We start from the raw sequence: 23,528 nt of genomic DNA on the forward strand, positions 1-23,528 counted from the left end.
GTTACCTCTTCCCTAACTCTTCCATCCTGTTCCAGTTCTTCTGAATCAAATTCTATCCCTGACTTAGAAACTGCTTTATATTGTGTCCTATTCTTCTGTTTCTACCACAGAATCATGATTAATAGTTTATATTCTCTACCTTCTAAATTGTAGTGATTGATCATTTTAATGCAAATTACGTTACTCTATGCAAAAGCACCTTCCCCCTTTCTTGATTACTAAGTAGAACAAGGCAGCTAGGTAGCACAGTGGCTAGAGCTTGGGGTCAGGAGGTCCTTGGTTCAAATGTGGCCTTAGACACTTCCCAACTGTATGACCCTGAGCAAGTCACCTTACTCCGACACCCCTATCCCTTACCACTCTTCTGCCTTGGACTCAATACTTAATGTGGATTCTAAGACAGAAGGTAAAGGTTTAAATATATAAATAAAAGGAACTAGCCAATTCATTGCTGATTTGTGAACTTCTAAAATTACTTTTCAGACAATTTATTAGCCAAACTGAAGGAAGGTGCTTCCTTTTGTAGTCCAGGTAGATTGGGAACTTTTTTGTTTTTCTTAGGTTTCTATAGGATTTCACTTTTACCGTATCAGATTATTGAGCCAAAGGATATTGAAACAACTTTTGAACTCCTAATAAACCGTTATCTTTTAAATGATATGGCATAGCGGACCTCTTCTCTAATCTTTAAATGAGAATGGACCAGAGAATCTCCAAGATTTCTTTCAGTTCTAAAGCTGTTTCCCATAAAATAGACAATAAAATGTAAAGGCCCTATAAAGATCCTGTAAGTCTATAAAACTTTTTTGTATCCTTTAGAAGACCAACCCATTCACAGCTAGGTGGCACTGTGGGCCTAGCGCTAGGCCTACAGTCAGGAAGACTTATCTTCCCAAATTCAATCTGGCTTCATTTACCCACTGTGTGTCCCTGGGCAAGTCACTTAACCAGTTTACCTCCATTTCCTCATCTGTAAAATGAATTAGAGAAGGAAATGGCAAACTTCGCCAGTGCCAAGAAAACTCCAAATGGGGTCATGAAGAGCCCAGCATAACTGAGGGACAACTGGCTCATCTAAAAGTTGAGCAGGCAGCCACTAGATAGGATATTGGTTCATTCCAGGGTCACTGATTCCACCCCCCACCTGGGCAGGTTTGTATTACCCAGAACCCAGCCATCCAGGCAATGTAATAATAATAATAATTGGGGGGGGGGGGTTGGGACAGTTGGATGGCTCAGCCAGGCTTCCTAGCTGTGTGACCCTGGACAAGTCACTTGACCCCCCATTGCCTAGCCCTTACCACTCATCCGCTTTGGAGCCAGTACACAATATTGATTCCAAGATGGAAGGTACGGGTTTAAAAAAAATAATGGATGGTCCACATTTATGTAGTGCCTTAAGGTAAACTTTCTTTTCAGTGGTCCCCCTAAGTAGGTCATGTATTATCCTTGTTTTACAGATGAGAAAACTGAGGCTCAGAGTATGCAGTCAGTCTTTAATGAACTTGTATAAACTCACATTATAATTAAGGTATAGACATTTAAGGTTCAACTGAACTTGGAGAAGAATCTACTTTGAGAACAAGAAAATAGACATTTTGCTTGCAGCTAACAAATCACAGCCTCTACCTAGATTCACAGATTAAGACTCATTACTAGAAAACAACACTGGAAGCTCCTAGCCTTGCTGGTCTCCAATCATTTCTACTACCTCCAGTGACTTGCCATTGGTGCCACAGGCAGAGACTTCTGATATTCACAAACCGCAATGTGTCCTTTTAAAGGAGAAGAGTCAACTGTTCTGTGCTACATAATTTCTATATTTCCCCTTGGTAACTTAGGATGGATAGGGGTAGAACATGACATTGATTCCATTTTTTTTCTTTATTAGGGAGAAAATGGATGCAGGACAATCAGAGAAAGTTGGGCAGGATCCCAAAATGTGGAACACCAGATATATCCCCCTTTCCCCTGTTTTGTTCTTCTTTTCTCCATTCTGCTGCTTAGGTCTAGCCTGAATTTGACTTCTAAGTTTAATCACTAAATAATGAGAATAATTCATCACCAACTTCTGCTTTATGCTAATATTTGCCACAAGTTTCCTGCCTAAGATCATGTGTGGTAGATAATATCATACCATGCCATATTTTTAACAGCATGCCATGTTTTTCAGGAATATAATGTGGAAGTAATAACAAAATAGTTGGCATTTATACAGCTCTTTGTATTTCATTTTATACAGTATATACACATTTAAAGGTTTAACTCAGAAACTAGACAAACCAGTTAAGAAACTACATTCTCTTACCCATCCTCATTTGTTTTAAATGCCCTTATTTTTTTTATCTTTCAACAGCCTTATTTTAAACAAGTATTTGCAAGAAACGTTTACACTTTCTTTGTCTTTTAAAGTAATTGACAAAGGGCGACTAGGTGGCTTAGTGGATAGAGAGCCAGACCTGGAGACAGGAGATCCTGGGTTCAAATGTGGACTCAGATACTTCCTAGTTGTATGACCCTGGGCAAGTCACTTAATACCAGTTGCCTAGCTCTTACTGCTCTTCTGCCTTGGAACCAATACCTAGTGTCAATTCTAAAACAGAAGGTAAGGGTTTAAAAAAAAGAAAGTAATTGATAATACCCGTCTTTAAATTCCTTGAACATGGCTAACATTTTTAGCAAAATATTTTAACCATAAGATACTATGCTTAATTATTAGACCAAAACGACATAAGACAAGAGTGAGTAACTACATTATTACAGCATTCAATAAAATTTCATGTAAAAAATCTTGACATGATATCTTTGGTAAAATTAGATATTTGCTTCCATGCACAAAATTTTAAGTATATGAAACTATGTTATAGAAAACTTAATATCTGGGGAAATGATCAGTTCTTAATAAGTAGTGTTGTGATGTTAAGAACAGTTAAATAGTCGGGGGGGCTTCTAGATGGCTCAGTGAACCAGGCCTGGAGACAGGAGGCCCTGGGTTCAAAATCTGACCTCAGACCCTTCCCAGCTGTGTGACCCTGGGCAATTCACTTAATGCCCATTGCCCAGCCCTTACCACACCTCAGCCTTAGAACCAATACACAGTATTAATTCTAAGGTAGAAGATAAGGGTTTAAAAAAAACACACACACCAAGTCATAGAAAAAAAGGAACAATTTAAATAATTATAAAAACATAATTTACTTTTTTAGAGCAAGGTTTTCTCTTGATCAGAATCATTCATTGAAAGTTGGTAACAATGTAATAAAACAGTGGGAAGTAGGGGCCAAACCTGATTTTTAAATGTTTTGACACATTTATTCATTTTATTTCTCTATTTTCTAGGTGTACCACTATCTACCCAGTGGGGACCTCAAGGCTATTTCTACCCAATCCAGATTGCACAATATGGTTTAAGCCATTACAGCAAGAATCTAACTGAGAAGCCCCCTCACATTGAGGTTTATGAAACAGCAGAAGACAAGGACAAACACAGTAGGCCTAATGATTGGACAGTGCCAAAGGGTTGCTTCATGACTAGCGTGGCTGATAAGTCTAGATTTACCAATGTTAAGCAATTTGTTGCTCCAGGTAAATTATTTATCTTATTAGAGTGTTTGCTACTTTTAAGGTGATTTACAGTAGATAAAACAAAAAAAAAAAGGTTCTTTTAAAATGGATTTGATGGAGCTTAGATTACTCCCTTATTTTTTTTTCTGTCTACATGTTTATATTTGCGGTATTTCCAGCACACATGATAGTTGTGTCCAGCATTCAGAGTCTGCAGGACCTTAATTTTTCATAATTCGCAGTAATGATATCAAATATCCTAGCTGTTACCATAAAGATCTTAAGAGGGTTACTGAACAAAATACAGCAACTAGTAATAACACCTCTAAGCAGAAGTATTAAATATTTAAACACCCAAAAAGCATCAAACAGGATATTCCCTTGGGAAGGAACAGCTTAAAAATTTGGACCTGGGAAATAGAATACACGTATTCCTCCCATATCACAAGGGTTAGGGGTATAGTGTCCCCGCAATCTGGAAAATCTGTGTAAAAATTTTTGGCCCTCCATACCAGAGAAGTTTGAGTTTTTTCTTTCTCTTTTATGGGAGTATTTATAGCTCCTTATTGTAAAACTTGGCATTTGGTCATAGACTATATAGTTTCTAAGCTTTTTCTGTGTTGTCATCTGATCTTTGCATGTCATCTGTGGCTTCCACAAAACTCCTTCAAAATTCCCATTTAATTTCTTACGCTGACTCATATGGCAAAATCATGATGGAGAAAAGTTGTATTTACTCTGGGATGGAGAGCCACAAGAGACTTTTGAAGTCATCTAGTCCAACTCGGTCATTTTAAATATAAGAAAACTAGGGAACAAAGGAAAGTGATCTCTTTTTAAATATTTTTTTCTTATTTTATTTCACTTTTTTCAAATTTTTCTTTCTTGGGGAAAAGTTCCCCAAATTTCCCAATAAAAGCCAATAAAAAATGTGATCTAATTTACAACTCTAGCCTTCTGTAGCTAGCTTTTCAATAACACTTCTTTTCCACTAAAGAAAGACAATATTAACAGCATTTGAGTAGAGTTTAAGCTGCTGTTAACATGAATTGAGTAAGTAAGGTTATATTGTATTTTTATAGCTGACTGCAGGTGCTGGATTTCTCTACTGCACCTACATTTGAAAGTTTAAAATTCCATATCTAACTTCTCACTTTACTCTATAAACAAAGAATAGCTGAAAGGAGTTAGAGAAAATGGAACCACACTAACTAGATATACTATAAATTTATGTGACATAATCTCACCTAGAGCCTCATTACAAAAAGACAGTTGTTTTACATGTCCCTAAATAATTCACTGTCTCACCAACAACAAGCTTTTTCAGACTTCCTCATCCCTCTTCAAGCCCCTGGTTTCATTCTTCTTCCCTCCCCCCTGCCTCCTTAGTCAACAATCTTACATCATATTTTGCTGGAAAAACTCAGATGTCTTCCTCCAGCTCTCTTTCCCACACAGCTCCATCTCATATGAAGAAGTGCCCCTTCCCCTTGCCAAGACAAACCCCTCTAAATGCACCCTCACTACCAGTCCTCTTTACTATCCTCAGCAGAGTGCCCCTTCCATCTTTCTCATTCTCCCCTTCTCTACTGCCTCCTGCCTCCAGATGTGTCCACTGCTCTCCCCCACCCTCGGGGAAAGTTCATAAGATCCTGCCATCCTCACTAGCATGTTCTCTCTCTCTCTCTCTCTCTCTCTCTCTCTCTCTCTCTCTCTCTCTCTCTCTCTCTCTCTCTCTCTCGCTCTCTCGCTCTCTCGCTCTCTCTCTCTCTCTCTCTCTCTCTCTCTCTCTCTCTCTCTCTCTCTCTCTCTCCCTCTCCCTCTCCCTTTCCCTCTCTCCCCCTCTCTCCACTCTCTCCCCTCTCACTCTCTCACTCCTGTCATTCATTCTCTCTCCCCCCTTCCTTTCATGGCTAGAGTCCATTCTGTGACTCTCTCTCCTTTGTTCCCAGTCTCTTCTAAACCTTCTGTAGTTGGGCTTCCAACCTCATCATTCAAATAAAATTTCTCTCTTAAAAATTACTAGTGAGCTCAGCTGCCACTGGGTTAACTTTTCTCAGGATGCTTCTTTCAACAAGTTTTCCTGACACCACACTCTCTAAGTGCCCCTCACTAATTCCCTCTCCTTGTTGACAAACTGAGGCAAATCATCTAAAAGTCACCCAGAAAGCTTCTCCACAGGCCAAGCTTGCTTCTGTGTCAAGCTATTCAAAATATGGAGCCCCACAAGAAAGGTTTTAGGAACAAGATAAAAATTAAAGGTTGCCCATTATTTAGACTGTAGTAAGCACTCATCAGTTCATTACTTAAGACTACAATGAGTCAATTTGTATTTTGGCCTTCACAATCTACGAATTACTCTGCCCTCACTGGAGGATGAAGAGAGAATATAAAAGAAATCCCATAACCTTTTCTCCTCTTAATTTTTATCTTCTAAAAAGACGCAAGGGTATTCTTGACAACTTATCCTTTAGTGACATGTCCAAGTTGCTAGTGAATATTTCTTCATTGTCTTTTTAAAGTAATGGGCTCATTAATTCTAATGGATATTGATTAGTGGAGAAAAATACATTACATCCTTATTAATGAGGCTGTCTTAGTAAAGAGGGAAATGTTGCATAAAATTAATTTGGTCTTATAAGTGACTTTATTAATGAAAATGCTTTCATATGACGTTTGAATAAATCCAGCGTATTAAAAAAATACCATTTTCAACAATTATTGGTGAAAAACAAGGTGAAGGATAAAATACTGCTTCTTCAAAGAAGAAATGAATTAACGAAAAACTGCTATGACTTGATCCCACACAAAAATAAAAACAAATGACTACTAGGACATAGTATTTTTGAAAAGCCAAAATATAAATTCTCATTATAGGTTGAAATTTGTTGTGATTTATTTAGAATAAAAGAGAATATAACAAGGTAGCTAGGTGGATTGGTGAATAGAGATCTAGGCCTAGAGACAAGAGGTCCTGAATTCAAACATGACCTCAAATACTTCCTAACTAAGTCATTTAATTCCAGTAGTCTATCTCTTACTGTTCTTCTGCCTTGGAACTAATACTTAGTATCAATTCTAGGGCAGAAGGTAAGGGACAAAAAAAAAAGAACAACAACAACATATGGCACCTGAAATCATGCAATCACTCTCTTTCCTTCAGTTGAAAAAAGCCAAAACTGAAAAAATAAATAAATGTAGCAGGAATTGTATTCCCAGATTGAGTCTGTATTTTTAACTGTCAGTTGACAAGAATCTATTAAGCAGGTTAATTAACTAATTAATATAAAAATCCAGCAGGTTACTAAGTTTTGGGGATACAAACTAAAACAAAAACATGGGCCATCCCTCTCCTTGAGGAGCCCACAGTCCAATGGGGGAGACAGCATTCAGACAACTAAGCACATACTGTGTAAATGGGAACTGGTTGTTGTCTAGTCATGTCCAGCTAATCTAGTTACCATTTATCTAGTTCAGCTAATCTAGTTACCTAACAGTACAGGGTTAGGAACGGTCACTAAATATTTTAAAAGCCAAATGTGCGGTAGTTTCTGAGGAAGTATCATCTACCTATGCAATGTATTTATATATATATATGGAAACCATTTTCAAAAAATGAGAACATAAAGGTAGAACTAGAATTCTAATAAGCACAATTTAATCTTTGATTTATAAGCATTATCAGAGTTGATGTGGACTATGGCACAGAAATGCTGCTTACTAAAGACCTTCTGTTGGCATTTATTGAGCTAAAATTATATCTGCTCTCCTAGAAATCTGAGACGGTGCCCTACAGCACTCACCGGACATGAGCTCAATGCTCAGGCTTCTTAGCCAGAAGCAAACACCTCTTTGGAGGATTTTTGCTAGCCATTTATTCCCTAAAATCAGGGGATCTTAAGTTCCCAAAATCTATCCCAGCAGAACTTAAACTGTGCCATCGGCTTCTAAACAAATTCGTCATCAATAAGTCAGTGCCCAGGTTGTGGGGGTTCGCACAACCAGTAGGGGGGAGGTTTTCACTCTCTACCTATGGAGAAAGCAGCTGCTCAGTGAAATCAGGGTTTTCTTGAGGTGCATTCCAGGCAGAACAGAAGATATAAGCATGTCCGTTAGGCCACACAAACCATTGATCAGTCAACATTAGGTTATAGAAAAAGTTTGCCGAATACCTTAGTAACTTGTCCTTAATCCCCTGCAGTGAGTAGAGGAAGAGGAGGAGGGGCTTGAGAATATGAGGGGGTTTTTTACCACTTTCATTACTTATTCAGGCTCAAATTAGCAGTAAGAATCAATAATAGAATGTTAAAAATGGAAATGTTCGTTTTAGTTTAGGCATCAGTTTGTTAGGTCAAATACCCTGGAAGCAGCAAGATTTGCCTTTTATCTGGTGAAGTTATTGCAGTGTAATTTTCAAGAAGAATTTCCCTAAAATGTTCAGTCTATGAGTGTTTTTCCTAATCTGCCTTTTGTTCTGTGTGTTTGTATATCCTCCTTCCAGAAACCAGCGAGGGCGTCTCTCTACTGCTTGGAAACACGAAAGACTTCATTATTTCTTTTGACCTCAAGTTCCTGACAAATGGGAGTGTGTCTGTGGTTTTGGAGACCACAGAGAAAAACCAGCTCTTCACAGTACATTATATTTCAAATACTCAGCTGATTGCTTTTAAAGAAAGAGACATTTACTATGGCATTGGGCCCAGAACTAGTTGGAGCACTGTCACCAGAGACCTGGTCACTGACCTGAGGAAAGGAGTGGGTCTCTCCAACACAAAAGCTGTCAAGCAGACCAAAATAATGCCCAAGAAAGTGGTTCGGCTAATTGCAAAAGGGAAAGGATTCCTGGACAACATCACCATCTCCACCACGGCTCACATGGCCGCTTTCTTTGCTGCGAGCCACTGGCTGGTCACAAACCAGGATGAGAAGGGCGGCTGGCCCATCATGGTGACGCGCAAGTTAGGGGAGGGCTTCCGGGCCCTGGAGCCCGGCTGGTACTCTGCCATGGCCCAAGGACAGGCCATCTCGACCCTGGTGAGGGCCTACCTGTTGACCAAGGACCATGTGTTCCTTGACTCTGCTCTCCGGGCAACGGCGCCGTATAAGTTCTTGTCCGAACAGCACGGGGTGAAAGCTGTCTTCATGAATAAATATGACTGGTATGAAGAGTATCCCACCACACCGAGCTCGTTTGTCCTCAACGGCTTCATGTATTCTTTAATCGGCCTGTATGACCTGAAAGAAACGGCAGGGGAGAAACTGGGCAAGGAGGCCCGGCTGCTGTACGAGCGCGGCATGGAGTCCCTGAAAGCCATGCTCCCCCTGTACGACACCGGCTCGGGCACCATCTACGACCTGCGGCACTTCATGCTGGGCAGCGCGCCCAACCTGGCCCGCTGGGACTACCACACCACTCACATCAACCAGCTGCAGCTGCTGAGCACCATCGACGAGGCCCCCGTCTTCAGGGAGTTTGTCAAGAGGTGGAAGAGTTACCTGAAGGGCAGCAGAGCCAAGCACAACTAAAGCTACGACCAAATCGCGTTCCAGCCACCTGCTGTCCACGGGAACCATCGGGCTTTTACAACAAAATAAAGGCACATTTTAAAAGGTTGCATACTAAGTTTTTATGGACTGTTTTAAAGAAGTGATCCTTAAAAGTGAATCCAAAATGATTGCATTCCACGAAGGGGATATCAAGAAGAGTAAGTGACATTTGTAGCGTGAGGGTGAAATAAAGGCTGCTCCCTTGACCTTGCTTCCCTAGAGTCCAGGTTGATTAGACATGCCTTAAAAAAATTCACACTCAGTTTGGGGAAACATCATTTTCTTCTTCTAGGAAAATGATTAAATAGCCATATAGTCCATCTGTCTAGCCCTTGCCTGAAAAGTTAGTATGTGGCCTCTTTTAAAATGAAATGATTTATTTATGTGTGTGTTGGAAGCAGAGGAAAGAAAAATCATGTGCTGGAATGAGGTAAATGTCTACTTCTAGACTGGATGAATAGTGGACTGTGTGCATCTTTTTAAAAGATGTTTCTTTTCTATGGAATAATTTTGGGGGGAAACATTTGTTAAATTTGGTATACATGGAGAAATATTTTGAGCTTATGGTTTTCTTGAAATGTATAAATTAAAGACATAAAGCCAGTTTTCTGGCTTCAACATTACATTCTGTAAGCACAATTAAGAATGAAAATAGTTGACTGCACAATTGCAAACTACATTCATTTTGTTAAAACTTGATCTCCAATCAGTTGAAAGTTTGATCATCAATCAGTCCCCCCTGCCATAGTGTCAGGTTCTTTTTGTCACTGTCTGGGATTTTGTATTTCAGATTATATTTAAGAATTCTGTTTGTTTTGGTACCGCATTCTTCGTGAAACTTTGCCGTCGATCTAGATCTGTAAGGATCTCATTTTCTGAGCCCCTAGAGAAGCTCAACTGCAACTCAGAGTAGGCCTGAGTAGCTTCTTTTCCCTTTTTGAATCCGTGTCCATTGTTATAACCATGCCCAGCCGCAACGCATACACGCTCTGAAGGGGGAACCGTCTAGTGTAGGCATTAAATTCAAGGCACAGGCTTTTTCACACTTTAAGCCATCGATGTCGTGTACATTCAACGTTCTTTTCTAGTGTTAGAGGAAATTATTTCAGCAGTTGGACAAAAGAGAAGCTGCTTCTACATGTAGGCAGATTTCATAGCCACATAGGTATTATCTGAATGGATAAGGCCTTCAGCGCCATTGAGCAGCTCACTGAGCCAGTGGGGGTGCAGGGATACAGTTTGCCCCGGCCGTTGTCTTCATCCCATCAGTCACTGGCTGGTCTCGGCCACTCTATGAATGCCTTATAGCAATACTGTGACTTGTAGAAGTTATAAGACCCTACAGTTCCCAAGTAATAAGCCTGTCGAGTACCACAATGGCTTCGTTATTTGTACCAAATGGTCACCAGAAACCAAATATGCGCCCTGTCCATCTGCAAAATCTCGTTACTCCTAGATCAAGAGCGGGTTCACATGCCGAGGAAAAGAGGCCTGTTAGCACCGAGCACATAAAGCTGATCGTAGAAGAAGCAGGCTAGAAGCAGTCCACGGGTTTAACCATTAGGTTTTAATTTTGCAGACTGAAAATTCTGGACCCCAAGCTATTTTTTTCAATGCCAAAGTCCAGAAAGTCTATATAAACACCCCGTTTGATTCATTGTGGTAGCGAGGCTGTTCTAGAAATATGAATGGTTTGGGCATCTCCCTGCTGTGTTTACACACTCCAAAGGCGCTCAGATCAGCCAGGAGGCCAGACGCGACTGTTCTGGTTCTGCTTTGGAGACAGATATCAGTGACCTAACAATTGGCTCTTTCCCTCGGGAAAGAAGTGCAGTGCTTTTCAGAAAAGAAAAATCCGAGACAAGCGGCATTGGTGCTTCTGTGCCGTTGGTCCGACCTTGCATTCTCTTCCGCAAGAGCAGACTGATTTCTTTGGTTCTAAGAAGGCTCCCTGAACCTGGGGCACATTGTCAGGAAAACTATAGGGAGACACCGTCAGCACATGCCCCAAAGGGTCCGGTGCTGCCCTTGTAGTTGCCTCCGCATAGGCCCTCGGGCAGAGCTGCTCAGCTTGGCTGGGGGTGAGGCAGGGCCCCGGGGAGATGGGGCTGGTGGCTGGTTGGATCGGTCTTGCCTTTAATTGACTTCGACTTGAACCTGAACCTGCTTTCCACATTTCATCTACAAAATCCGATCATCCAAGAGCCAAGCGATGGAGGTTCCCCTGGGCCTGGGCGTCAGGAGTTCTGTACATAGGTTTCACCCGAGAAACAAGATGCATGTGAGTGTATGCACCAGTGACACAAGCACAACTCTCCGCGCGGCAGACTTCTTTTCCCGACCAGTGTTTGGAAGCTACACTGGAAGCTGCTATTCTCCACCTTCTTTCCTAGCCTTTCTTTTCTCATGTTTCTTCTTCGTTGTACATGTGGGGTTTACACCATGTGTTAAATATGCAATAAAGTGTTTACTGGATGCCCTTCTAAAGGGTAGTCCTTTGTAAAGCTGTACAGACTTTGCAGTTTAAGCACAATGTGCACATGTTAGTTTTATATACAGCAAAACTTGATTTTTTGCAGATGGAAAGGTATTATGTTTCTATACAAAGTAAATGGATCGTTTGTGCTTAATGTAAAGCTGCTTTATAAAATTGTAAAATAAAGTTTTTATCTTGAGAGCACGATGCCCAAATGCTTCTGTTTTCCCACGGGTAACTTTTCTGAAACCCTCACCTCCTGTCTTAGAATCAAGACTGTGTATCAATGGGGGTTAAGGGACTTGCCCAGGGTCACACGGTGGGGAAGTGTCTGGGGCCAGGGGTATTAAAGGAGGGTGTGAGGGAAGCAAACCGGGGTTTGTAAAGTTAGTGACTGCGCGGTGCCATTACTTCAACCACTGTCTGAAATAGAGAGCTTCCTATTAGACCTGACTAATTAGTGTACCGCGTGCCCCGCCTTAATCTACCTGCCAAGGGGCCCAGGAGGATCCAAGAATATTGGGGGCTCCCTCGGGCAAAACTGGAACCGCTGAATAAACCTCAACGGGGGAGCTTTGCAAAGTGCTCTCACTGGCTTTACACGTGGCCTCCCCCGGAGGTGGGCAATAAGGGTCAGGATTCAGAGAAGGGACAAACCATTCGTTGTGGGTCATAGACTTTCCTGGGAGAGCTGGTTCTGGACCTGGAAGGAGGAGGCAGAATGTGGATATGCAGAGTAGAATAGGGGAATGTTCCAGGCCCAGGAACAAAATGATCAGACAGCAGGAGCCGGGACACCCCTTTCTTTCCTCTTCGGATAAGCCTATTAACGGTTAATCCTTTCCCACAATTTTTGTACTTGCCTATCCTGCGCAATACCAAGTGCTGGGCACCTTTTCTTCTTTCGAAAAAAATAGAGGCGATGTGAGGCGCAAATATATACAGAACTGAAGGCCCGTAGCTGGGGTGTTTTCACGCCGATGCTTTGTCTGACAAACTGCAGGGTGGAATAAAACCAGAGCCCACTGGCAAAGCCCCGCATCCCTGCTCCTCATCGGCCACCATCCTTGGAGCACGCCAGGCTGTCCTGCGCAGAACAGACTCTAACTAGGAATGCTAGAACAGCAGCTTCACCTTGGCTGCACTAAAAATCAAGCTCCCTTTCTGAAATTTTTACACATATACAAATTCTTAGACGTACAGCTGTATGTGTTGTATAGACATGTATAGATGTTTAATGTCAATTCTGTGGTACGTATGAACATATATAACCAGGTGTGTATGTGTGTCTATATGGCAGCTAGGAGGCTCGATGAATAGAGTGCGGGTCCTAGAGGTCAAATCCAGCTTCAGATAGATACTAGTTGTGTGACCCTGGGCAAGTCACTTAACCTCTATTTGCCTTAATCCACTGGAGAAGGAAATGGCAAACTAGTATCTTTGCCATCAAAACCAAACCACACCATAGATAGTGTGGTTCACAGGGTCCCAAAGAGTTGGACACAACTGAATGACCATTATAATAGATCCATATATATGCATATATGTTCATACACTCAGTCATTTTGCAAGACTTTTCCAATCTTCTATTTGAAACTGAACTATTAATACCTTTAGCTTTGCTACCTTGTCCAGATCAGAGCATTTAAGAGCACTAAATTTCACCCACACACAACAGTCTCAGGCATACAGCATTCAAGTGTCATAAATATTCTAGCCCAGATCCCTATTTCTCTATTCATTGTTTTCTGTCTTGAAGATGCCCTAAAACAGGAGCCAAATGGGCCAGGATTACCATTCAGGAAGATGCTTTAGGAAGAGGGAGGTCTGGATCTCTTGGCTCTGTCCAGGATTTAACTGTAACAAAAACATGGAAGGAAGGAAGGAAGGAAGGAAGGAAGGAAGGAAGGAAGGAAGGAAGGAAGGAAGGAAGGAAGGAAGGAAGGAAGGAAAGGAAGAAATGAAAGAAAGAAAGGAAGGAAGAAAGGAAAGAAGGAAAGGAAGGAAGGAAAAGAAAATCTAGTCCAGCCCCATCAGAAGGAAAAAAAAAAACTAAACCATGACTTGCCCCCCAGGTCGAGTAAGTAGCAGGTGTCTCACACCCCAGTCCCGTGATGTTTGTTTTTTTAATAATGTATTCCCCAGAATTTTCTAAGAATGAGAAATTTGGAGTGTTCGGGTATTTGTGGTCACCTGTAATCTTGATTCTTTTTAAGGGATAAACAAGACTGGGACTGTGGTATCCCAGAACAGGGGAGCATAGGATTTCAAGTCAAAAGAATCATCTTGTCACCTTGCAGAATTAAATTCCTTTTTTCTGGACTTCAGCCTTCTCAATAAAATAAGGATATTGGGAAGGATGATCTCTGGAGACCTTCTGTCATAAAATCTTATGATCCTAGGAATTTAAAAATACAGAGTGGTGTAAAGTCGCCATTATTAATAAATGCTGGCTAGTAAAATTTTGTTTATGTGTTTGCCATTTCTTATCACCCCATCCTGCATCCGTGTCATGAAGTTGTCCTGAGTTTGTTTAAAGATGGGATATAAAATCGAGATTGCAGAAGAAAATCTAGATTTTCATTACTCCCATTCGTTAGGAGAAGGAAATTGAAAATAGAAGTGAATTTAAATGTTGTCATGGTGATTAATTTGAATGTTTGCTGCCCAATTTGTGGTGAAAGGAGATACATTTACCATCTGCCTAGAATGATTGATACCTTGTGTGCCTAGGCTACATCTCCTGCATGTTAAACAGCCATTCTAAAATGTTCTACTAAGTCCTTACCAGAAAGAGAAAGAAGTATAAAACTAACATTGCTCTTAGGCCCCATTTCTGTAGAGCAGCAATTGAGAAGCTGGAGAAAAGGAAGGGGTGAATGGTGAGGAATCCTGTTGATGATGGAAATACTCCCACATTCGTGGCACTAAGCAAACAGATTAGCGATGGCTAGTTAGTTAAGACTGCTGTGATACCTGAGGCTCATCACTGATGAAAATCTTGGGTCCTACCCCATAATCTGATGTTTTCCAATCTATGCCCATAAATCTCTGCTTGCATTTGGACGAAAGAATGGCTGCTTTATTCTAGTTGAGGAAAATCTAGTTAAGGAAAAAAATGAATCCAATTAGGGAGTAAGGACCTGGCAAAAGGCTCCTTTTTAGTGTAATGCCCATTCCTGGGTATCAACATCTTTTTTTAACACCTGCAAAGTGAAAGAAAGGAAGGAAGGAAGGAAGGAAGGAAGGAAGGAAGGAAGGAAGGAAGGAAGGAAGGAAGGAAGGAAGGAAGGAAGGAAGGAAGGAAGGAAGGAAGGAAGGAAGGAAGGAAGGAAAAAAAGAAAGGAAGGAAGAGAAAGAAAGAAAGAAAGAAAGAAAGAAAGAAAGAAAGAAAGAAAGAAAGAAAGAAAGAAAGAAAGAAAGAAAGAAAGAAAGAAAGAAAGAAAGAGGAAGGAAGAAGGAAGAAAGAAAGAGAAAGAAAGAAAGAAAAAGAAAGAAAGGAAGGAAGAAAAAGGAAGGAAGGAAGAAAAGAAAAGAAAGAAAGAAAGAAAGAAAGAAAGAAAGAAAGAAAGAAAGGAAGGAAGGAAGGAAGGAAGGAAGGAAGGAAGGAAGGAAGGAAGGAAGGAAGGAAGGAAGGAAGGAAGGAAGGAAGGAAGGAAGGAAGGAAGGAAGGAAGGAAGGAAGGAAGAAATAAAAAGGAAGGAAGAAGGAAGAAAGAAAGAGAAAGGAAGGAAGGAAGGAGAAGGAAGATAAAGGAAAAGAGGAGGAAGGGAAGGAGGAAGAAAAAGGCAATCCAGTCCAGCTGCCATCAGATTAAAAAAAAAAAGGCTATGATGCCCCCAGATCAAGTAAGTAGTAGGTGTCTCCACATTCAGGGCTCCTTCCATTGCACCAGAAGGTCCTCCTGCTTACCCACCACCTACAGCCCTAAGCACTTTTGCTTTCCAAAAATGCACACGAAGCATTAGGACTTGGAAACAGAAGACCTAGGTTCAAAAGTGGACTCTGTTCCTTAGTACCCATGACACCTTGAGCATTGGGCTTCCCAATTCTTCAGGACTCAGTTTATCTCTTTGTAAAATGAGGGGCTTGGACTAGATAATCTGAGATCCCTTCCAGCTCTAACAATTATTTAGACACACTGAATACAGAGTAGTCACAATACATTCAGTGCTTGCTTTCAAGCAGTTTTGGTGCTCTGAATTTGGATTCCCTGACAATTTGTTTTGCTTCCTAAATGATGGTGGCAAATTATCCTCTGTACATGCAGATAGTTTACAAGTGCTTCCAAAAAAAGAGCTATCTATAAGCCTGAGGAGTCCACATTGAACAACTCTAAGAATGTTTTCATTTTTCCTCTCTGCATCTCTTTTTTCTTCTGGATTGGAGAAAGGATGTAACCATTCCCTCATGGTTCATTCTGATTTAACTACATATAAAGGACAATAAAGTGACATGGCAATTAAAGAACTGGGCTCGGAATCAGGGAAATTTATCTTCATGTATTAAAATCTAGCCTCATACTTCCTAGCTGTGTGACCCTGGGCAAGTCACTTAAGCATGCTTGCCTCAGTTTCCTCATCTGTAAAATGAAAAAGAAATGACAATCCACTCCAGGATTTTTTCCAAGAAAATCCTAAATGGAGACACAAAGCACTGGACTTGACCAAAATGACTGAACTATCCCTGGCCACAGAGGCTTTTAAACTGCAGAGATGGGACTGGAATATAGGTTTGCCAGTTCTTAATTCCCTGAGTTCTTTTGTTGATCACTATAGGAGGCTTATTAAAAAAAAAAAAAAACAACTTACCTTCTGTCTTAGTATCAATTCTAAGACAGAAGAATTGCAAGGTAATTAGGGTTAAGTGACTTGCCCAAGGTCACACAGTTAAGAAGTGTCTGGGACTAGATTTGAACCCAGATCCTCCCAAATCCAGGCCTAGTGTTCTATCCACTACACTACCAACCTGCCCCTATTAGAGACTCTTCAGTAATTTCCACTGGTGTAACTGCTCAATTCTTTGTCCCATCCTTTTTTTTTTTAAACTGCCTACTTTCAGCGCTAGATTATGAGGCATCCTCCAAATCTTACATCACTATTTTTTTTTTACTTTTGTTTTTTAAAAGACCCTTACTTTCTATCCTAGTAAAAATTCTGAAGACAGGAAGGCAAGGGCTAGGCAAATGGAGTTAAATGACTTGCCCACAGTCACTTAGCTGGAAAATATCTGTAGCCAATTTTGAACCCAGGGCCACCCAACTCTAAGCTTGTCATCCTATTGACTGTGCCACCTCGCTGCCCCAATCTGCCTCATTACTTTATAATGATAATAATTTTTCATCAAATCTTGCTGAAAATGACTTCCAGTTGTTCCTCCAAATCAAAGCCAACCCTAAAAGATTGTTGCCACTAAGGATACTCACCAGGATGTTCCATGGGGACAGCTGCAAAAGAACCATCCTAAAAGGGCTTTGAAAAGTCATCAATCAAAAATTCTCCCTCCTCCTTTTACATAAAGATAAGAAAATTGAGGCCTACTAGAGACCAGAGGTCCCAGGTTCAAATCTGGTCTCAGACACTTCCCAGCTGTGTGACCCTGGGCAAGTCACTTGACCCCCATTGCCTAGCCTTTACCACTCTTCTGCCTTGGAGCCAATACACAGTATTGACTCCAAGACAGAAGGGAAGGGGTTAAAAAAAAGAAAAGAAAAGAAAAGAAAAGAAAAGAAAAGAAAAGAAAAGGAAAATTGAGGGCTAGAAAGGGGAAGGGATTTGCCCCAGCTAAGTAACAGATCCAAGATTTCAAGAATCCCTGCCTTTTCTACTCTTCTAAACATCTTTAAGACTGATTCCAAAAGCCCAGATCCTCCTTATAGACACTGTGAGCGGCCTTCAGGATACTTTTCGGCATTCTCCCACCAAGTACTGCTTGCCAGTCAATGGTCCTGCCATAGATAACTCCACTGAGATTGGCCTCGACCTCAAAAGATCCACAGGGGGGAAAAAACCCAAAAGCCGTTCAGGATCAGAGCGCCTTAGAATCCATCCCATTGTCCAGCTGCCTTGGGCCCCGACAGCTCCCCTGATCCCCTGACCTTAGCCATTAGCCTGCCTAGCCCCATGGAAGCCTCATCCTGTTGGGGCATCCTTGCTGGTTCCTGGAAAACTTTGCTGCCTGTCTCTGTCTCCCCCACTGCAGACATGGGGCTTCCTCTTCCCCTTCCTACCCAGGCTAGGGCAACTCATCTTCTTGGCACAAGCCAGACCCTAATGGCCGCTTTACCTACCCTGCCCGGTGCCCTCCTGGCATAACAGGATGCAGAGAGCCCCAGACTGGAGGCTGCAGACAGGGCTTTGAACCCCAACTCAATACAGGTCTTGTCATCTTGGGCAAGGGGAGTCCTCTGTAAAAAAGTCAACCATCCTTGTGTTTTTACCTAATATTAATAATAATAATAATTAATAATAATACGGTTGTGGGATTAAAAAATAATTAAAGATAGTGGGGATCAATACACTGGTTTTCAGTGAAAACTGAGTAACAAAGGGAGTTCTAACTAAAGTCAGATAGTGAAAAATCTTTCCCCAAGCAGGTTCCCCCAAACATCATTTGTGAGACAGAAGCGCCACTAACCATTTCCAGACACTTCCTGCGCCCGTTGGTCAGCAACAGAAAGGGGAAGTGGTCTGCTGACTCTAAAAGTGTTTCCTAAAGATAAAAGAACATGTAGCATTAAGCAACACGTGACCCTTATGTTAGCCCGTAAACCTTCTGCTTCTGGCACTGCCAGGGCATGAATAATAATATTAAAAAAAACAGCTGCTTAAATTCATGCAATAATAATAACTGACTGATGTTTCTTTCATGCTTTAAGATTTACCTAGCAATGACTCTATTAGGGCTATGGACAAGAAGGAGGCAGCAACAGGTCATAAATATGAAGGAATAGAATGGATTTGACTCCTGGTCCACCATCTCTATGACCATGGACAAGTCATTTAAACTAGGCTCAGTTTCCTCATCTGTAAAGTGAGGGGTTGAAGGGTGATCTCTAAGGCTCCTTGCAAGTCCCCAGTTATGATCTAATGATTCTCATCTTCCTCTTGTTCTTCTTCAGTAAGTGACACTCGAGGTCTAATTTATTACACATTGTTCATGTTTCTTTTAGGGCTGGAGCTGCTTTAAAGGGAAAAAAAAATTTTTTTAATCCCTACTTCTTCTCTAAGGCAGAAGATCAATAAGGATAAGACAATTAGGTAAAGTGACTTGTTTAGGGTCACAGCTAGAAGTGTCTGAGGGCAAATTTGAACCCAGGACCTCCCATCTCCTGGCCAGATATTCTATATTGTGCTACCTAGCTGCCTCCTAAAGAAAACCTTTTAAAGAGAAGCCAAAAGTTGCATTTTAAGACACCAAAGACATAACCTCTTTGAGTTGCTATTCTAGAAAATCCCAGCATCACTAATCCCTCTAGAAACAGTCACCATTTTACTTTCCTATCATTGGTTCTTTTGGGAGGTTAAAAAAAAAGGTAAAGTCCATTTATTACAAGCTCTGTAGGGCATCCAAAGTCATTTTGTTGTCATGTAATTTTATGGATCTGGAATGTAATTTTATGACATGTAATTAAACGGATCTTGTTGGTTAAAAGAGCCCTATAGCTCTTTTGCCTGGCGCTGCATCATCTGCGCAATCTTCCTCCTGCTCCTAGTCTGGCCCTTGACCATGGCCCGCCCAGCCTGAGCACCGGCCGCCATGTTGCAATTTTTTACCACCAGCTCAGACAGCGAGTCCGAATCCTCCCTGTCCGAGGAGGAGTTGGCGCCGAAGCCCGTGGGGGGCAAGTACGGCAAACAGTCATTGCTGCTGAGTGAAGATGAAGAGGACACTAAGAAGGTTGTTCGAAGTGCCAAAGAAAAGGTTTGAGGAACTGACTAACCTTATTCATACCATCCGGAATGCCATGAAAATTCGTGATGTCACTAAATGTCTTGAGGAATTTGAGCTCCTTGGAAAGGCATTTGGAAAAGCCAAGAGCATTGTGGCAAAGAGGGTGTCCCTCAATTCTACATCCAAATCCTGGCTGATTTGGAGGACTATCTCAATGAGCTATGGGAGGACAAAGAAGGAAAGAAGAAGATGAACTAGAACAATGCAAAGGCTCTGAGCACCTTGCCTAAGAAGATCTGTAAATATAATAGAGATTATGAAGCCCAGATCACCAGCTATAAGCAGAACCCTGAGCAGTCTGCAGATGAGGATGCTGAGAAAAATGAGGAAGATTCAAAAGGCTCTTCTTCTTCAGATGAGGATGAGGATGGTCTCAGTGCCACAAGTTTCCTAAAAAAGAAATCTGAGGCACCATCTGGGGAAAGTTGAAAATTCCTCAAGAATATGGAGGATGAAGATGAGGACTCTGAGGATTCTGATGATGATGATGAAGATTGGGGTTCAGATTCTACTTCTTCAGATTCTGACTCAGAGGAAGATGATGGGAAATACACTCTGCTGGCTTCCAAAATCCTTTAAAAAGATAGCACCACAGACAAAAAGACTGCAGAGAAGAAGCAAGAGAGGACAAAACCAAGAAAAAGCATGACGGAAAATCTAAGCACCTAGATGAGGAGGAGGAGGAGGATAATAAAGGCGGGGAATGGGAGAGGGTTCGAGGAGGGGCACTGCTGGTCAAGGAGAAGCCTAAAACGTTTGCCAAGGGAACAGAGATTACTCATGCAATTGTAGTCAAGAAGCTGAATGAGATTCTGCAAGCTCGTGGCAAAAAGAGAACTGATCATGTAGCCCAAACTGAGCTGCTGCAGCTACTGGTTCAGATCACAGCAGAAAATAATTTATCTAGGGGAAGGAGTGATTGTTAAGATCAAATTCAACATCATTGCTTCCCTCTACGACTACAACCCCAACCTGGCCACTTATATGAAGCCAGAGATATGGCAGAAGTGCTTAGACTGCATCAACGAATTGCTGGGCATCTTATTTGCAAACCCCAACACCTTTGTTGGTGAGAATATCCTGGAAGAGAGTGAGAACCTCTCCAACTTAGAGCAGCCACTTCGTGTTCGTGGTTGCATTCTAACTAATCTAGAGGAAAGGATGGATGAAGAGTTTGCCAAGATTATTCAGAACGCAGATCCTCATTCCCAAGAATATGTAGAGCATCTTAAGGATGAGGCCCAAGTCTGTGCTATCATTGAGCAGGTTCAGCGTTACCTGCAGGAGAAAGGAACCACTGAGGAGGTCTGCCAGATCTATCTTCGTCGTGTGCTCCATACTTACTACAAGTTTGACTATAAGGCCCATCGCCGGCAGCTTGCTTCCCCTGAAGGGTCATCAAAATCAGCGCAAAATCAGGCTGAAAATGAGGGGGAGGATTCAGCTGTGCTGATGGAGAGGCTGTGCAAGTATATCTATGCCAAGGATCAGACAGACAGAATTCAGACATGTGCAATCCTCTGCCACATCTCTCACCATGCCCTTCACTCTCGCTGGTACCAGGCTCAGGACCTCATGCTCATGAGCCACCTGCAGGACAACATTCAGCATGCTGACCCTCCAGTGCAGATCCTTTGTAATCGTACCATGGTGCAGCTGGGTATCTGCACTTTCCCGCAAGGCCTGACCAAGGATGCACACAATGCTCTCCTGGACAGTCAATCTAGTGGCCGTGCTAAGGAACTGCTGGGGCAGGGTCTACTGCTCAGGAGTCTGCAGGAGTGAAACCAGGAGCAAGAGAAAATGGCCCTTCCACTTGCACATCAACCTGGAACTACTCAAATGTGTCTATTTGGTATCTGCCATGCTTCTGGAGATCCCTTATATGGCAGCCCATGAAAGTGATGCTTGGAGGCATATGATCAGCACAGTTCCATCACCAATTGTGTGTGGGTGAGCGGCAGCCCTTGCTTGATCCACCTGAATCAATGAGGGAACATGTAGTAGCAGCATCTAAAGCCATGAAGATGGGGGACTGGAAGACCTGCCACAGCTTTATTATAAATGAGAAGATGAATGGGAAAGTTTGGGACTTGTTCCCTGAGGCCAACAAAGTCTGCACCATGCTGGTTAGAAAGATCCAGGAAGAGTCACGGTGACTCTATTAGCATGGAGACATTATCTGATATGTTTCAGCTGGATTTGCCTACTGTTCATTCCATAATCAGCAAAATGATCATCAGTGAGGAGCTCATGGCTTCTCTGGACCAGACAACACAGACAGTGGTGATGCACCGCACTGAGCCCACAGCCCAGCAGAACCTAGCTTTGCAGTTGGCGGAAAAACTGGGAAAACAATGAACGTGTCTTTGACCATAAGCAGGGTACCTATGGAGGTTATTTTAGAGACCAGAAAGATGGCTACCAAAAAAATGAGGGAGGCTACCGCCAAGAGCAGTTACAGACTTCCTATTGACCTCCTCAGGACATGCAATCCTGAAATGTAACATTCATCTAGAATAATTAAAAGTCTATATTGTGTTGAAAAATAAATAAATAAAAGAGCCCTATAGGATGTTCTCTTTTGATCCTTATAACATTGACCAGTGAAAAAAAGAAAATCACGAGATTTTAAGTCAAGAAACTTGGGTTCCAATCCTACTCTGCTGACTAATTATGCAGGGAACCTAGAAAAAAGACATTTAATCTCCGTGGGTTTATTTCTTCCCCAGTAAAATGAGAGGCCTGGACTAGAGTATCCTCCGAGATTCCCCTCCAGTTCTAATTCCCCAGGAGTTCTTTTTTTTTTTTTGCATAATTTTTTAAATTCCAAATTTTACAAAACCAAATAAATAAGCATTTCCATATACAAAGAAAAAGAAGGTTGTCTCATATGTTTTGCTTACTTTTCTTCATATCTATATAATAAATTCCATCCACAGGTGTCCCAGCCCCTTCTCACCCTCCCCACATCATAGAAGGTATTATCCGGAAGACCAACGTGTTCATACAAATGAAGTCTTTCATGTTTTCACCTTTCCATTCCCTCTCTGGAGCTAACATTCCCAATTTATTCTTCCGGTATTAATTCTGCAGCTGTGTAGAATTTCCTCTTAGTTCTACACATTTCACTGTTCTAATACACTTTGAACAGACATTTGAGTTCTGTTAATGATTAAGAATATTTCAAGAGCCTGGTTTGGGGCATGATTATCAGTTTATTGATTGGACTAGAATTAGAACAAGTAAAATGACAGGTCAGTGGTACCCTTGATGACCAAAGGCCCCAGGAGACCTGAAGGCAGATCTAGAAATAGAGTTTTACGAGCTCATTATTCAGCCCCTTCCTTGAACATCCCAAGAGAGCTTTAATGGGGAAATAGCTAATTAGGAAGTGTTCCAGCAAACCCAAACTATAAGTGAATGATGGTGAACCTTTTAGAGATGGAGTGCCAAGCCCCACCCCCCACCCCACTCCCCAGACCAAGTGCCATGCCTGTGTCCCCCAGAGACCTTGTGCTGTGCCCTGTCCTGCCACTGAGTGCCAGGTACACCCCACCCACCCCACACAGGGGAGGAAGGAACTGCTCCCATTGGGCTACTGGGTGGAGGGGTGAGTGAAGTGAGGAATGTCCTCAGCCAGTGTAGAGAGGGGAAGGGAAGCGGCCCAAGCACTCCCCTCCAGCTCTGCCATCTGTGAACTGCCCATTTTACCCACTGTGTGCTCCCATTGGGCTGCTGGGCAGAGGGGCAGGGATGTGAAAAAAATATCATCAGGCATGATGAAGAGGAGGAGAGGAGCAGCTCTGCCCAGGTCCCTCTGCCTTTCTAGTAACAAACTCTGGGGTAGGTGGGGAGGGTGGCTGTGTGCCCACAGTGAGAGTTCTGCATGCCATCTTTGGTACCCATTCCTTAGGTTTGCCATCACTGCTATAGGTGATGAATCTCACATAGGCAGGAAAAGAATCCTTGTCTCATTTTTCTATTA

General features: G+C 42.0%; 1 protein-coding gene, 1 non-coding gene and 1 pseudogene across 9 annotated transcripts in view; all 3 read left to right on the forward strand.

The window, feature by feature from the left end:
* GLCE (glucuronic acid epimerase) overlaps window positions 1–11,791 on the forward strand; it is a 168,105-nt gene extending 156,314 nt beyond the window's left edge. For all 7 annotated transcript variants that reach the window (XM_007479629.3, XM_007479628.3, XM_007479630.3 and 4 more), the window contains 2 exons: window positions 3,340–3,585; window positions 8,066–11,791. In XM_007479629.3, the coding sequence (XP_007479691.1) occupies window positions 3,340–3,585; window positions 8,066–9,090 (1,271 nt within the window). In that variant the 3' untranslated portion in view covers window positions 9,091–11,791. The remainder of the gene's footprint in view (window positions 1–3,339; window positions 3,586–8,065) is intronic.
* A 7,439-nt stretch (window positions 11,792–19,230) lies between these two features.
* Window positions 19,231–22,016, forward strand: LOC100026286 (eukaryotic translation initiation factor 3 subunit C-like protein; annotated as a pseudogene). Its single transcript, XR_008918243.1, has one exon. The product of XR_008918243.1 is annotated as a eukaryotic translation initiation factor 3 subunit C-like protein (transcript).
* On the forward strand, window positions 20,442–20,501 carry MIR12299-1 (microRNA mir-12299-1). The gene has a single exon (NR_162819.1). It is a non-coding gene; the product is annotated as a microRNA mir-12299-1 (primary transcript).
* Window positions 22,017–23,528: the final 1,512 nt, after the last annotated feature.

The sequence above is a fragment of the Monodelphis domestica genome, chromosome 1 (assembly GCF_027887165.1).
Source record: "Monodelphis domestica isolate mMonDom1 chromosome 1, mMonDom1.pri, whole genome shotgun sequence".
Lineage (NCBI taxonomy): Eukaryota > Metazoa > Chordata > Mammalia > Didelphimorphia > Didelphidae > Monodelphis > Monodelphis domestica.